General features: G+C 39.7%; 1 protein-coding gene across 2 annotated transcripts in view; it reads left to right on the forward strand.

Annotated features, from left to right (window-relative positions):
- Positions 1-16,049, forward strand: part of pms2 (PMS1 homolog 2, mismatch repair system component) — a 37,695-nt gene that overhangs the window by 8,071 nt on the left and 13,575 nt on the right. For both annotated transcript variants that reach the window (XM_043711374.2, XM_043711373.2), the window contains 7 exons: positions 215-317; positions 902-1,085; positions 2,365-2,532; positions 8,578-8,675; positions 12,436-12,535; positions 14,296-14,380; positions 14,611-14,763. In XM_043711374.2, the coding sequence (XP_043567309.2) occupies positions 215-317; positions 902-1,085; positions 2,365-2,532; positions 8,578-8,675; positions 12,436-12,535; positions 14,296-14,380; positions 14,611-14,763 (891 nt within the window). The remainder of the gene's footprint in view (positions 1-214; positions 318-901; positions 1,086-2,364; positions 2,533-8,577; positions 8,676-12,435; positions 12,536-14,295; positions 14,381-14,610; positions 14,764-16,049) is intronic.

Here is a 16,049-nt window from a genome sequence, read left to right on the forward strand (position 1 = left end):
TGTAAAAGGTAACATCAATATTCCTCATCTTGGTTATGTTTTGAGTGAATTCTAATGTCAGATTTAAAGCTGGAATAATTTGTGAGTTTGAAAATTTTAATAGTTTTGAAAGATTTGTTAGTGAAATGTAAAATTTTGTCTAAACATAATTGTGAATCTGAATTAGTTATTGTAATTACATTTGCATATCAATATTTGTTTATTGATTTGAAAGCACTGAAGCATTACACTTCCAAGTTGCAAGATTTCTCCGACCTCTTACACGTGGAGACCTTCGGATTTAGAGGTGAAGCTTTGAGCTCCTTGTGTGCTCTAAGGTATTATACCTTCAGCATTAAATAATGTTGCACTGTTAATGTGATCAGCATTATTTTTGTACTTACAGACTGTTCTGTTGGAGAATTTTGTGAAATACTAGAGGTGACAGGCTGTGAGGTAAAACCACCTTTTATGTCTATAAACATTTTTTTTATTGAAATGAAGATGATGGATACCAAGGTAGGAAATGATAGACTGGTAAGGGTGAATGTAGACTTTGACAAAGAAATGTGTATGAACTGCATTTTAAGGGAGGATAGAACAGTTCAGCTTCTTAGAGAGTGACTTCCAAAGAGCTCGTCCAATGCAGCCGAAGGCTCTGCCTCAAATCATAAAAGGCCAGAATCATAGATGCACAATATTTAGGAGTGAATATAAACAGTCGGACTTATGAATGAGAACAAGAGTTCGGAATTAAAATTATTTCCTACATTATAAAAATGACAATGCATCGTAAGTGCTTTACTAGGTGTAGTTTGGAGTATACATATTATTTAAATTCAGTGGTTTCGTTGTGATTTAATTTTAAGGGATCTAGCAAGGCCAGATTATGCAGTTAAAGCCGTCCTTTTGTTCTCACCAGTGACCTTAGTATCGTGACATGTCACAAAAATGCCAAGGTTGGAACTCGCCTTGTTTTTGACCATAATGGGCAAATCAGTGAAAAGGTGCCATATCCTCGACAGCAAGGGACAACAGTTACGGTTCAGCAGTTGTTTTGCACATTACCAGTCAGGCATAAAGAATTTCAGCGAAATATTAAAAAGGTGAGTTTGTTTTTTATTTCATTTTTCATGAAATACATTCCAAGCTGCCAGCGCTCTATATTTTATATATTTACAACTCTTCCCTAGGTTGATTGGGTAGCTCCCAGTCTCCAATGCAGTTAGGAGGGTGAGATAGTTAAAGGACTGGAATTCTGATATTTATATCGTTCAGCAGTGACATACTGCCGGTAACAGTAGTGGCTAGAACTTACAGACAGTCAGAAAGAGTAGTAAATGTCAGAAATATGCAATATCTTTATATTGCATATTTCTGACATTTACTACTCTTTCTGACTGTCTGTAAGTTATAGCCACTACTGTTACCGGCAGTATGTCACTGCTGAACGGTATAAATATCAGAATCTATAGTTTTTCAAAGGCGGGTTCTTCCAAATAATTCTGACCAAAATATATATGCAATATCTTTATATTGCGTATATATTTTGGTCAGAATTATTTGTAAGAACCGGCCTTTGAAAAACTATAGATTTATTAAGGGTCTCATTGCACTTTTATTTGTATTTCCATTTCAAGCATGTTTGGTTTTTTTAACATTAGTTTCTGAAATAGAACGGACCATTCGGCCCAAAAGATCTGTGGAGGTGTTTGTCCTCCAAACAAACCACTCACCCTACTTAGTCTAGCTCTATCAGAATAACTTATTCTGTTCCGTGTTTCCTTGTGTTTATCTAGCTTCATCTTAAATGTGTGTTCCAAGTATAAGCTTAGGTATTTCATTCTTCAGCAAGTTTTATTGCCCAGCTATAGGAAGGATGGTTTCAAAATGAAAAAGGTGTAAAAAAACAATTTACAAAGATGTTCCCAAGACTGAAGGGTTTGAGGTGGATAGGCTGGAGCATAGGAGGCTGAGGAGTGACCTTATAGATGTTTATAAAATCATGAGGGGCATTGATAAGGTAATTTGCAAGGTTTTTTCTCCAGGGTAGGGGAGTCCAAAACTAGAGAGCATAGGTTTAAAGTGAAAGTGGAAAGATTTAAAAAGGATCTGAGGGGCAACTTTTTCACACAGAAGGTGTGCATATATGCAATGACCAGGTTGTGGGAGGAAGTGGTAGAAGTGGATACAAGTTAAAAGACAGTTGCACAGGTGCATGGATTTGAAAGGGAGGGAGCGTTTAGGAAACCTAATTGGTGTTGATCAGTTAGGCCAAAGAGCCTGTTTGAATGCTGTATGACTATAATATTCATCCTGTACTTAAAAAAAAAGTTTAATCTTCAAACTGCACTTCTATAAAACTAATTTTTTTTTGTTAAAAAGGAATACAGTAAAATGGCACAGGTGCTGCAGGCCTATTGCATAATTTCTGCTGGCATACGGATAAATTGTACGAATCAGGTTGGACAAGGAAAAAGGAACCCTGTTTTTTGTACCAGTGGATGCACCACTTTGAAGGAAAACATCAGTGCATTATTTGGATCAAAACAGGTAAAATATTTATATTACATCTGCCCAGTGCAGAAGTTGAATATTTAAGGATCCCAAGTACACCAGCAAAACTCCCTACTCTTTGAATAATGCCTTGGGATCCTTAAATAATCAACTCAACTGGCATGAGGGATCTTGTTGTAAATGCCTCATATTTGAGCAACAGGGAGTACTCACATGGCAGAGCATGGTCGCCTGTATCAGAGCTAATTTCATTCCTACCTTGTTGAAGTTGGTTTCTCCCAGCTAATTCTTAACCTGCTTATCCTTTTTCATACCCAACATAAATTTTGTGATACAGTCATCACTGTCCCCCAAATGTAACCCCGTGATCACTTGGCCCACCTCTTTTTCAATAACCTAGTCCAGAAATGCATCCTTTGTCATTGGTCTACAAACATTCTGCTATAGAAAATTCTCTGAACAGACTCTCGGAAATTTTGCCTTTCTTTTATTTTCACACTACTATCCTAGACTATATTCATATAATTAAGTCCACCATTATAACTACTTCATAATTCTTCCTCTTCCCTGTAACTTGCTTGCAAATTTGTTCATCTACATCCTTCCCACTAGTTGATGGCCTATAGACTACACTGAGTAATATAATCGCATATTTTTGTTCCTTAGCTATAGCCAAATAAATTTTGGCCTTGACCACTCTGGGATGTCCTCTGTCTCCAGAACTGCAAAGCTTGCCTTGATCAAATACATCGCCAACCTTTCTTTTAAACCCTTCCTATCTTTCCTGAGCACAAGTATATCCAATAATATTCAATACCCAGTCTTACCCTTGACTGGGTGTGCATTATTGCCCGAGTATCATGTTGCTACATGGCTATCTGCATGTATAATGCACCAGCCTTATTTTCCACACACTACACATTCATGTACACACCTGGTAACCCTAACTTAAGCTTTATTATTTTCCCCGTTACACTGAACCCTTCCAATATCTTATTCTTTCCTACTTTAGTAGTATTTGTCAGTTTCTTAATATTATTTGCACAGTGGTATCCCTCTTTAATATTACTTCCTGGCTCCCACACCAGTATCCACTTCAAACCCTTAATAATGCTAGAAAAATTACTGTACAAGAAAATTGCTTCTGGCTCTGTTTAGGTTCAACCTTTCTGGTCTGTACAGATCCCATTTCTCCTGATTCCAGGGTTCCAACAATCTAAAACCTTATATCCTGCAACCCTCCAGCCATACATTAGTCTGTTCTTTTCTCTTTCATGTGATACTGAGAGTAAGTTGAAGATGTGTACTTTGAGGTATTGCTTGTTAATTTCCTGTCTAGCCTATGGTTAGTTCCCGCATTTGGACCTGCATCTCTCTATTGCCTATGTTGTCGGTACCTTGGAACAGAATACACATCTCAGTTGTCCAAGCTGATCTATTATCCCTCCATCTGTTAGATAATAAAATCTTCTACTGAGAAAAGAAACAAGATTCACGAGCTGCTTACAACACCTCTTCTCTTGTCACTTAAATATAAGGAATTTCATTTAAATAATTCATTTAACCTTTACTATCAAAATTTTTATAAAAATTCCCCAGCTTGGATCAACTTATTCACTTTGGATAAAAGGAAACAAAGCTACATCGATTAGCTGAATGCAATGTACAATCCTCAGGAAATGTCACAGTTTGATATTTTCCTCACTTGTCAGTGATCCTAACCTACTTCACAATCCTAACCGTCTGCTTCATTGTAATGCTGATCAGTTCACACTTCTCCCTATCTGTTTCACAAAGATCCTGATCTACTTTACTTCACACTTGATGGATGGTGTTCCTTTATTGATCCTAATCACTTGTACACTCCTCCCAGTCTGCATCACACGCTCCAGACCTGCGAGTGCAAAATAACCTGCATGCTTGCCTGTGAAGCAGTCGGGAAAGAGTGTGAATTCAGGATCTTTGCAAATCTGATGAGGAAAAGTGTGAAACAGATCAGCATTACTGTGAAGCAAATGGGGAACAATGTGGAGCAGTCTTAAAATAAGTTGGAATTTTTTTTATTCATATTGATATTGTATGGGGTGTTTATTCTTTTTAGCTTGTGCTTGCGATGCGGCTCTAGCTGGGAGAAGTGAATGTGCTTGAGATGGTTAGATGCCTATTTATGGGCAGTTCAGGACGGGTAGTTGCCCCTCCGGGCAGGGGGTGAGTTCCCCTACTCAGCGCTATTGGCGCTTTATATGTTGGTTTGTTTTCTGGTTTTTGTTGTTTTTTATTTTTAATAATTTTGTATGTTTGTTAAATGTAGTGGTTTCAGTTTATGTAGTTTTTATATTTGATGGACCATGCAACACTAAGGCTCAGCAGTTTGTGATTCGGGTTCCTCCTCTCTGGAATTTAAATGTTATTGCAGAAGATTATGGCTAATGATTTGATTAAATGGTGTACCTGGAATATCAAGGGAAGTCATCTTGAGTCTTAGAAAGGAGAAGGTGGATATTGCTTTGTTACAGGAAACACATTTGGATGGCAAGGAGCATCTGAAATTACAGCAGAATGGCTTTGACTGAGTTTATTTTTCATCATTTAATAGCAGAAGTAGGGGAGTGGCTATATTGGTTAGGAAAAATCTCTTATTTAAATTGTTAGAATGTGTTAAAGATATATACGGGAGGTTTGTAATTCTTAAAGCCTTGATAAATGGGGAAGAATATGGTATTTTAAATGTTTGTTGTCCCCCAGCTCATCCTCTTAAATTCTTGGTAGATGCTTTTTCTAAACTGATAAGTCTCAAGTCTCGGCACATCATTTTAGGAGGAGATTTGAACTGCCTCATGGACCCCACAGTAGATAGGTTGCCTAAAGGTCCCTCGAAACCCTCTGCATAAACTAAACAGTTATTGGGTTTGTGTGGGGAATTAGGGTTGGCGGACATCTGGAGGTGTCTCCACCCTACAGGTAGGAATTTCACGTTTTTCTCCAAACCGCATAGATGTCACACGAGGATTGATTTTTTTGTGACCCCTGCGGTAACCCTGGATCTGGTGGCATCCTGTACGATTGATAATATTGCAAAGCAAAGGCTATACGAGCATGATGACAAGCCAGGCAAATACTTAGCATACCTTGCCAGAAAGAGAAGTGCCCCACAAACCATTACAACGATTAGGGAAGGGTCTGGGAAGGGTCGGATAGCGCTTATTAAGATGAATATTCTCCCTTGTTTGCTATACCCTATATGGATGCTCCCCCTGATTTTCAATAAACAAACACTCAGGAGACTGAACGGTTGGTTCAGTTCCTTTATCTGGCGCTATCCGACCCAACCATGAGACTGGAAGTGCCTCCCATCTTTGGAGATCTTGTTTAATTTTTTCAAATAATTGAGTAAAATCGGCTTTGAACAGCCAATCAAGAACTGGAGTAATGAATATGCCCAAAAACACAAAACCCCCTGTGACTACCTAAATGGGAATCTATAGTCACTCTCAAGAGCCAACTCTTTCGTAAGACCACCCATAGGCGTAGCCTCTGATTTAGCAAAATTAATCTTATACCCTGAAAAAGCGCCAAATGCGTGAATGCATTGTATCAGGCAAGGCACTGGATTTGTCAAGAAAATTAGAACATCGTCTGCATACAGTGAGATCTTATGTAATTTTGACCCCACTTCTGGAGCTGATATATTAAGATCCCCACGAATGACCTCTGCCAACGGTTCAATCACCAACGTAAAAAGTAATGGTGAAAGTGGACAGCCCTGCCGGCTGCCCCTAGAAATATTAAAATTATTTGATCGTACCCCGTTAGTAATGACCGTAAACGGCCCCTCATTAAATTAGTCAAACTGCAGTTGCCTCACAGATTGGGGGGAGTAGACTTTCCGGACATTAAAAATTACCAATTAAGCTCGCTTTTGACCTACGTGAGTGATTGGGTTTGTGGGGACCCTCTTTCAATATGGCTAGATATCGAAGCCTCCCAGGCAAGGTGCCCCCTTACCAGTTTGCTGTTTTTGGACAAGGTGAGGATAGTTAGGGAATATTGCCATAACCCAATAGTCATCAATACTGTTACAAGCATGGAGGGCAATTTGGCAGAGGGAAGGTAATATTGGCAAAACATCTTTGTTTACACCTTTAGTGGGTATGCCGGGTTTTCAACCGGTTATGATAGATTCAGGATTTAAATGTTGGGCAGCTCGGGGTATATCTTGCATGGGTGATTTACTTAGATTTAGATTACTTACAGTGTGGAAACACGCCCTTCGGCCCAACAAGTTCACACCGACCCGCTGAAGCGGACCCACCCAGACCCATTCCCCTACATTTACCCCTGCACCTAACACTACGGGCAATTTAGCATGGCCAATTCACCTAACCTGCACATTTTTGGAGTGTGGGAGCAAACCGGAGCACCCGGAGGAAACCCACGCAAACACTGAGAGAATGTGCAAATTCCACACAGTCAGTCGCCTGAGGTGGGAATTGAACCCGGGTCTCTGGCACTGTGAGGCAGCAGTGCTAACCACTGTGCCATCTTGCCGCCCACAAATTATTTGAGGGAGATGTAACGATGTCCTTCGATCAGTTAGTATGGAAGTACGAGTTACCTAATAGAGACCTCTTTCGTTTTTTTCAAGTTGGGGATTTTATTCAAAAAAAGGCCACACTTTTGACTGATCCCTACAAATCTGACATAGAAGGAGGGATACTAAGGGCTAAGAGTACACTCTCTGTCAGTACTTTATATTGCCAATTGGGGGATGCCACCTCAGATGAGTCTGATCGACTCTGCAAGATGTGGGAAAGAGAGCTGGGTGTTGAAGTTTCTTCAGAGGCATGGGAGGATATTTGCGAGAATGCAAGGTAGATATCAATTTGCAATAGGACCCCTGCTTTACAGTTGAAGACTCTCCACAGGGTCCACTTAGCCCCAGACCGTTTGTCAAAATTTAAACCAGGGGTATCTTCAGCATGTCCCAAGTGCAAGGTCTGCATGGGCACTCTTACCCATTGTCTTTGGTCTTGTGAAAGGCTTCAAACATATTGGAGTGCTATGGGGGGTGCAATGGAGAGGATTATAGGTGTAGGGGTGGAGAAGGACCCTATTTCTCTCCTTTTGGGCCAACCCATTGTATTTCCTGCAGACGCGCATAAGAAAAAACTTTTCAATATTCTTACATTCTGTGCAAGGAAGAATATCTTGCTAGTTTGGATATCCGAAAACACCCCAGGCCTGTCGGGTTGGCAGAAGATTGTTATGGAGTATATTCCCCTGGATTTTCTCACAAATATGGTACAACACAAAACTAAGAATTTTTACAAGACATGGCAACCCTTTTTGATATACCTGGACACAGATTTATCTGCCACACTAACAAGGGCTTTTATATAGCTGTAATGATTGTGTTTCATGAGTCCAAAATGCAGGGAGGAGGAACTGTGAATGTATGACTGTTTTGTTTGTTTGTTGTTAGGTATTTATTTACTTAGTTAAATAGCTAGTTTTGTTTTTTTTTTAATTTTATATTTCTCTATATATGTTTATACATTTGTACAGGAGGGTGGGTTGGGGAATTGTTTTTTTTTTATTTGGGTTTAGTTTTGTACTATTTTTGTACTGACTTGAATTGCATTGTTTTGTATTTGTAATATTTAAAAATCTATTTTTTCTTAATAAAAATATATTATAAAAATAAATAAGTTGGAATGAAATTTTACAGTTAGTAATTTTATACTTCTACTAGTAATTTACTGTTGTGAAAGCCAAATGTTACCACCCATGCGATTATTTACATATATTAAAAATGTCAGAGCTTCTTGTCACATTAATAGCTTTTTAGGCATTGCTATGTACCCAGGATTAAAATAGAGAAGTGCATTGTGGTAATCTGGAATGTCCTATTTAAAAGGACAGTGGAAGCAAATTTGTTAACAACTTTCAAAGGCAATTAAATAAATGAAAAGTAGGAATATAGGTCTGACTGGTTCGTACTTTCAAAGAAGTATAATGAGACAAATTATACTTTTCTGTTCCAAATGATTTAATGTAGCATTTGTTTTCTGTGCTTTCCAGTTACAGAATGTTATTCCTTTTGTTCAACAAAGCCCAAGTGAGGCAATTTGTGAAGATTATGGAATTAATTCTACTGACATTCCTGTAAAGCTCTACAGGTCAGTTATGATTAATTGTTAATAAATGGAGTTATATTATAGATTTAATTGTGACAACACCGGGAGAAAGTGAGTACTGCAGATGCTGGAGATCAGAGTCGAGAGTGTAGTGCTGGAAAAGCACAGCAGATCAGGCAGCATCCAAGGATCAGGAGAATCGATGTTTCAGGCATAAGCCCTTCATCAGGAATCAGGCTTGTGGGATGGGGCTCAGAGATGAATTGGAGGGGGTGGGGTTGGGGAAAGGTAGCTGGGAAAACGATAGGTGGATGAAAGTGAGGGAGAGGGTGATAGGTCAGAAAGGGGAATGATGGACAGGTCTGGAGGGTGATGCCAAGTTGGAGACTTGGGACTGGAATAATGTGGGGGGAGGGGCAATGAGGAAGTTGTTGAAATCCACATTTATCCCATGTTGTTGCAGGGTTCCAAGGAGGAATATGAGGCATTCCTCCTCCAGGCATCGGGTAGTAATTGTTTGGCGGTGGAGGAGGCCCAGGACCTGCATGTCCTTGACGGAGTGGGAGGGGGAATTGAAGTGTTCAGCCAAGGGGCGGTGGGGTTGGTGGGTGCGGGTGTCCCAGAGATGTTCTTTGAAAGGATCCGCAAGAAGTCATCCTGTCTTCCCGATGTAGAGGAGACCACACCGGGTGCAATGGATGCAGCAGATGACATTGATAGAGGTACGGGTAAATGGATGTAGGTTTGCTCGCTGGGCTGGAAAGTTCATTTTCAGACATTTCATCACCATACTAGGTAACAACTTCAATAAGCCTCTGAAAGCAGCACTGGTGATGTAGCTCGCCTTCTAATTATATGTTTGAATTTCCTGGGGTTGGTGGTCTCATTTCTTGTGATGACATCATTTTCTATGGTGATGTCATTTCCTGTTCTTCTTCTGAGGGTGTGGTAAATGGGATCCAAGTCAATGTGTTTGTTGATAGAGGTCCGGTTGGAATGCCATGCTTCTAGGAATTCTCGTGCGTGTCTCTGTTTGGCGTGTCCAAGGATGGATGTGTTGTCCCAGTCAAAGTGGTGTCCTTCCTCATCTGTATGTAAGGATACTAGTGAGAGTGGATCATGTTGTTTTGTGGCTAGTAGATGTTCATATATCCTGGTGGCTAGTTTTATGCTTATTTGTCCAATGTAGTGTTTGTTACAGTTCTTGCAAGGTATTTTGTAAATGACATTAGTTTTGCTTGTTGTCTGTATAGGATTTTTCAAGTTAATTAGCTCCTGTTATAGTGTGTTGGTAGGTTTATGGGCTACCATGATGCCAAGGGGTCTGAGTAGTCTGGCAGTCATTTCCGAGATGTCTTTGATGTAGGGGAGAGTGGCTAGGGTTTCTGGACATGTTTTGCTTGTTTGGGTTTTTGCTCAGAAATCGTGGACTGTGTTCATTGGGTACCCGTTCTTTTTGAATTCACTGCATAGGTGATTTTCCTCTGCTCTGCGTAGTTCCTTTGTGCAGCAGTGTGTGGTGAAATAATGTTCTAATGCAGCTTTTTTTGTGAATGTTGGGGTGATTGCTTCTGTAGTTCAATATTTAGTCCGTATGTGTTGTTTTTCTGTAGACGCTGGTTTGAAGTCCTCCATTGGCTGTTCGCTCTACTGTGACAGCTGGGAATGGCAGTTTGTTGTTGTTTTCCTCCTCTTTAGTGAATCTTATGCCAGTAAGGGTATTATTGATGATCTTGAAGGTCTCCTCTAATTTGTTTTGTTTAGTGATGACAAAGGTGTTATCCATGTAGCGGACACTAAGTTTGAGTTGGATGGTTGGCAGACCTGTTTGTCCAAGTCTCTGCATTACTGCCTCTGCTAAGAACCCTGATATTGGAGATCCCATGGGTGTTGCTTTATCTGTAGGTTTTGTTGTTGAAGGTGAAGTGGGTGGTAAGGCATAGGTCCATTAGCTTGACGATACTGTTCTTGCTGATGAATTTGGTGGTGTTTGGTGTATGTGTCTTTGGTTCTTCTAATAATGTAGTCAGTGTTTCCTTGGCCAGGTTGATGTTGATGGATGTGAACAGGACTTGTAACCATTATTTCATCCTCTTCTATCTTGGTGTTTTTGATGGTCTTCAGGAATTCTTGGGTGGAGTGGATGGAGTGCCGTGAGTCTTCTACTAAGTGTTTTAGTCTTTAGTATAGCTCCTTGGCCAATCTGAAAGTTGGTGTTCCAGGTAGCGAGACTATGGGTCTGGGGGGGAGGGACTCCTGGTTTGTGAATTTTGGATACAGGAAATGGCATCACCATAAATGATGTCACCACAGGAAATGATGTCACCAAGCCCAGGCAACTCAAACATACAAATAGAAAGTTGGCTACACCACCAGTGCTTCATTCGGAGGCTTACTGAAGAAGTTACTTAGTATGGTGATGAAATGTCTGAAAATGAACCTTCCAGCTCAGCGAGCAAACCTACATCCAGAACCTCAACCTGAGCTACAAATCTTCACAAAACTCAGTACAGGTAAATTTCTGATAGATGTGGAAGGATCCCTTGGGCCTTGGACAGAGGTGAGGGGAGTGGTGTGGACGCAGGTTTTGCACAGCACATCTTGTTCCTATGCTCAACCCTCTTGCTCCTATGCTCAACCCTCTTGCTATGAAGGCCAACATACCATTTGCCACTTTCATCACCAGCTGCTCCTATATGCATACTTTCAGTGAATAAGGTTCAAAGATGCTCAGATCTCAGTGCACTTTCCTCTTCCCCATCTTTCCACTAATAATCCGCCTTCCTATTTTTGCTACTAAAATGGATAACCTCACATTTATCCACCTTACATTTAATATGCCATGCATTTACTCTCTCACTCAACTTATCTAAATCACACTAAAGCATCAGCATCCACCTCACAGTTCAATCTCTCACCCAGCTTTATATTTCTTCAAACTTGGAGATATTATATTTGACTCCCCCATTGAAATTGCTAATATAATTTGTGAATAGCTGGGGCTCCAAAAAATGATACCTGTAGTACCTCACTTGTTCACTGACTGCAACTCAGAAAATGACCAGTTTATTTCTACTCTTTGTTTCCTATCTGCCAGCAAATGCTCTATGTTAGTTCACTGCCTCAATGTGCTTTAATTTTAGATGCTAATCTCTTATGTAAGATTTTTATTGAATGTTTTTAGAAATCCAAGTAGACCACATCACTGGTTCCTCCAACCATTCTCTACTTGTTACATTCTCAAAAAATGCCAGTATGTTTGTCATATTACTGGATGTTTTAATGTCTAACTATCTATTGATTTCTATGATGAACATAATCAATAACTGAGCGAACATAGCCCCTGGGGTCCAGAATTCCAAAGATACACCACTTCGAACAAATAAATCCCTTCTCCTTTCATTTCCACATAACCGATCGCTTATTCTGAGACTGTGTCTCCTGGTTCTGGACTCCTCCAACTAGAAGTAGTATCCTCCCTATTTAGTTGACCCATGTAAGATTTTTGATTATTTCAATTAGACCATCTTTCATTCATCAAACTCTAAAGAATACAAATTCAATCCCCACAATCTGTTCTCAAGAAGAATCCCACAATCCCAGGCATCAGACTGGTGAACATTCATTGCATCCCTAAGTGGCTAGAATATCCTTTCCTGGGTAAGGATAACAATACAAGCAACAACTGCCAAGAGGGAGTACTGTAAAGGGACACAGCTATTCTGCTGACCTGACAGCTCATACTAACGAATAATATTTTATGTACAATAACAGTAACTTTCCTTTCTGCGGTACACTGAAGAATCACAGGGTTCGTGTCTCGTAGTGATCATGGTGTTGGGAGAAGTTCAACTGATCGACAGTTTTTCTTTATCAATCAGCGACCATGTGACCCATTGAAGGTAAAGAGCAATAGCAGTGCAAACTGTGAAAAATCAAATTATAGCAACTATTGACAACTCTGTTGGCATGCATACTATCCCAATTGATTGAGATTTCGTTGAATAGCTCTGGAACACATGCACTAAACAACCCCACCACCCTGTGGCAGAACACTTCACTCCCCCTCCCATTCCACTAAGAACATGCAAGTCCTGGCCTCCTCCACCACCAAACCCGAGCCATCTGACGCCTGGAGGAAGAACATCTCATCTTCCACTTTGGGACCCTCCAACCACATGGGATCAATGTTGATTTCACCAGTTACCTCATCTCCCCTGCCCCCACCTTATCCCAGATCCAACCTCCTAACTCGGCACTGGCCTGTTGAACTGTCCTGCCTGGTCCACCTCCATTCCCACCTATCCGCTCCACCCTCCTCTCTGACCTTTCACCATCACCCCCACACCTTCAACTACCCAGCGAGTTTTGAACTATCTTCCCCTCAACCCCACATCCTTCCCATTTATCTCAGCGCCCTTGGGCAGCCCCCTCCCTTTCCATTCCTGATGAAGAGCTCCTCAGATGCTGCCTGACCAGCTGTGCTTTCTCAACACCACGCTTTTTGATTCCAATGGCTTTGGGTGGCCTGACAACCTAGTTTTGTGATTGTGGAGTTATAGTTAACATATATTTTTCATAACATAGTGATCCATCAATGCATTCAGTCCCCGATCACAGTTTGTGCTTTTGATTCTTTATTAGGTTCTGATCTCACTTGTGACAGTGGTTCTTTGTGGTTGGTCTGTGATCATGTTGATGTTTTCTAGCGCTCAATTTGTGACTTTTCTGGGATCTTTGAAAGCCGATAAACCTTTTTGTAGGAAGTAAATGGACAAACTCATGGTTGTCATTCCACACATTATCATGTTTCTCTTGGCAAAGTGCATACTAACTTGCTGTGTAACATCATCTAAAAATGATTACTGGTCTTGAGGGATCCTAAAATATGAAATAATTGACAAATTGGAAAGAATGGAGAAGTAAAATAAGATCTCACTTAAGGTAGATAAAGTGGTTAAGAAGCATTTGGATACTTACCTTTATTGGCTGAGACATAGCGTTTGAGCAGGCAGATTAGGCTGGAACTGTATAGAACATTGCTTTGCCACAGCTAGAGTATTGTGTATAATTCTGGAATCCACATTATAGGAGGAATGTGATTGCATGGGAGAGGGTGCCAAGGAGATTTACCAGAATGTTGCCTGGCTGGACAGTCTTAGTTATGAAGAGAAATTGGATAGACTGGGGTATTTTCCTTCGAGCAGAATGAGAGGGACGTAATTAAGATGTACAAAATTATGAGGGAGACAGACATGGTAGTCGGGAAGAATCTTTTTCTCTTGGGTGAAGGGATCAGTGACCGGGGGGCATAGATTTAAGGTAAGGGGCAGGAAGTTTAAATGGAGTGTGAGGAAAAATATTTTCACTCAGAAGATGGTGGGAATCTATAACTTGCTATCTGTAAGGGTGTTGGGGCAGAAATCCATTTAAGAAGTATTTAGATGTGCACTTGCAATGCCTAGACATACTAGGCTGTGGGCAAAGTGCTGGAAAATAGGATTAAAATAGTTAATTAGTTGTTTTTGACCAGCACAGACTCAATGAGCCAAAGGGCCTTTTCCATGCTGTCATGCTCTATGATTCTATGACTTGGTAGATATATTTATTTAACATTGTGTTTGTTTCTTTGATGACTAAAATGATTTAACGTTATCTTTAGGTTTCCAAACTTGTAAATGAAGTCTATCACATGTACAACAAGCATCAGTATCCATTTGTTGCCCTTAATATCTGTGTTAATTCTGGTAAGTTAGAGTCAGATATATGTTTCAGCTATTGTATTTGTGAATAACTAAACTGGAAAACATTATGAGCTAATGCACTAAATAGTTTATTTAAAATGAGAAAAAGAGGAAATTGTGCATTGATTATAGTAATGGACTTCTATTCTGATGATTTATGCAGCCAAGATATGATGTACCTTCCTAATAATTGCAGCTATCTTCATTTACTAGATGTGCTTTGCCATTTTTAGAGTCTGTTGACCTCAATGTTACACCAGACAAAAGACAAATTCTTCTTCAGGAGGAAAAGCTGCTTCTTGCAATCCTGAAGACATCCCTTATTCAGATGTATGATTCTAATGTTAACAAGCTCGAAGTTAATGAGAAGTTTCCACAGAAGCCAGGTAAAGAACATCACGATGTCCATCCTTCTCAATAGAAAAGTATTGATGTGTGCGAAACCTGAACCTAAAATATTCTATAATTGCTGTCTTTTAGTTCCAGTGTGCAGAATATTATGGATCAAAAAACTTATAGTAGAAACAAATCTTCTATTAAAGTCTATTTAAATGAAATACCTATAGTATAGATATTTAATGATGTTTGATTGTGTATACTGTAGATTAATATAGGTAAGAGTTGCATTACATTGTAAATTAAGATGTGGCTAAATGTGAACTGTACTTCAAGCAGATCATTCTGATATAATTTATAAAAAAACCCCTATGAAAACTTGTTTATCGGAGTAGCAAAAAGTCACTTGAAATGTTTATATTGAAATCCTCTGTTGCAGTTCTCTTTGTACATTTGTGTTGTTATTGCATGCCTCTAATTGCCTACAAGAAGATTTTGGTGAACCACCTTCTTGAACTATGGTACTTCCTGTGGTGATAATACTGCCACAGTGCTTATAGAGGGAGACTCCCAGAATTTGGATCTAGCGACAATGAAGAGAATGCCTGCATTATTTCCTTATGATTAACAGCTCAAAGTTGTGTGACTCAGGAGTGGTGTAGGAAGTTGATAAGTATTTATTCAATAAAATCAAAAGTCATCATTTTTAGGCTTATGAGATCTAAAATGAATGGTTTAAAGTTATTTTTTGGTTGTGTAGTGAGTACTTTGAGAATTAGAAATGGAATGATGCAATATTTGAAAGTAGACATTCCACTTGGTGAAGGCACTGTCATTTTGCTCCTCATTGGAGTTGAATTATTTCAAAGACCATGCTACTCACACATCTCTGGCATACACAAATTATGGCTATATTCACAAATATCTGTAAAACCAAAACACTAATTCAGACTTGTAAATAATTCTGCAGCACTTCAATTGCTAAACAAGATTTAGTCTGGCTTCTCATCAAACAAAAATCTTAACGTAAAATTTCTTTCAGTTGTAGCACTGTGCCTTTGGCACTAAATTCAGAACCCAAAGGTCACGAGTTCATATCCCATGATGGCAAGTTGTGAAATAGAATTCTGTCAATCTGAATATTAGTGAGCTGACACCAGAAAAATCATCGCAAAACGTTGCCAGAACATTAATGAACTACATTTTGAAAACAAAATCAATGTCCTTCAGGGAAGTAAAGCTGCAGTCACCCACCCCACCCTAACCCATCCCACTTACTTTGGTTCAAGAATGACTGCAGTTCCAGCTTGTGCTGGCTTTTAATGTCCTGGCTAAT

This window comes from Chiloscyllium plagiosum, unplaced genomic scaffold (genome assembly GCF_037043375.1).
Source record: "Chiloscyllium plagiosum isolate Xiang-an unplaced genomic scaffold, Cpla_swu_hap1 HiC_scaffold_20, whole genome shotgun sequence".
NCBI classification, from domain to species: domain Eukaryota; kingdom Metazoa; phylum Chordata; class Chondrichthyes; order Orectolobiformes; family Hemiscylliidae; genus Chiloscyllium; species Chiloscyllium plagiosum.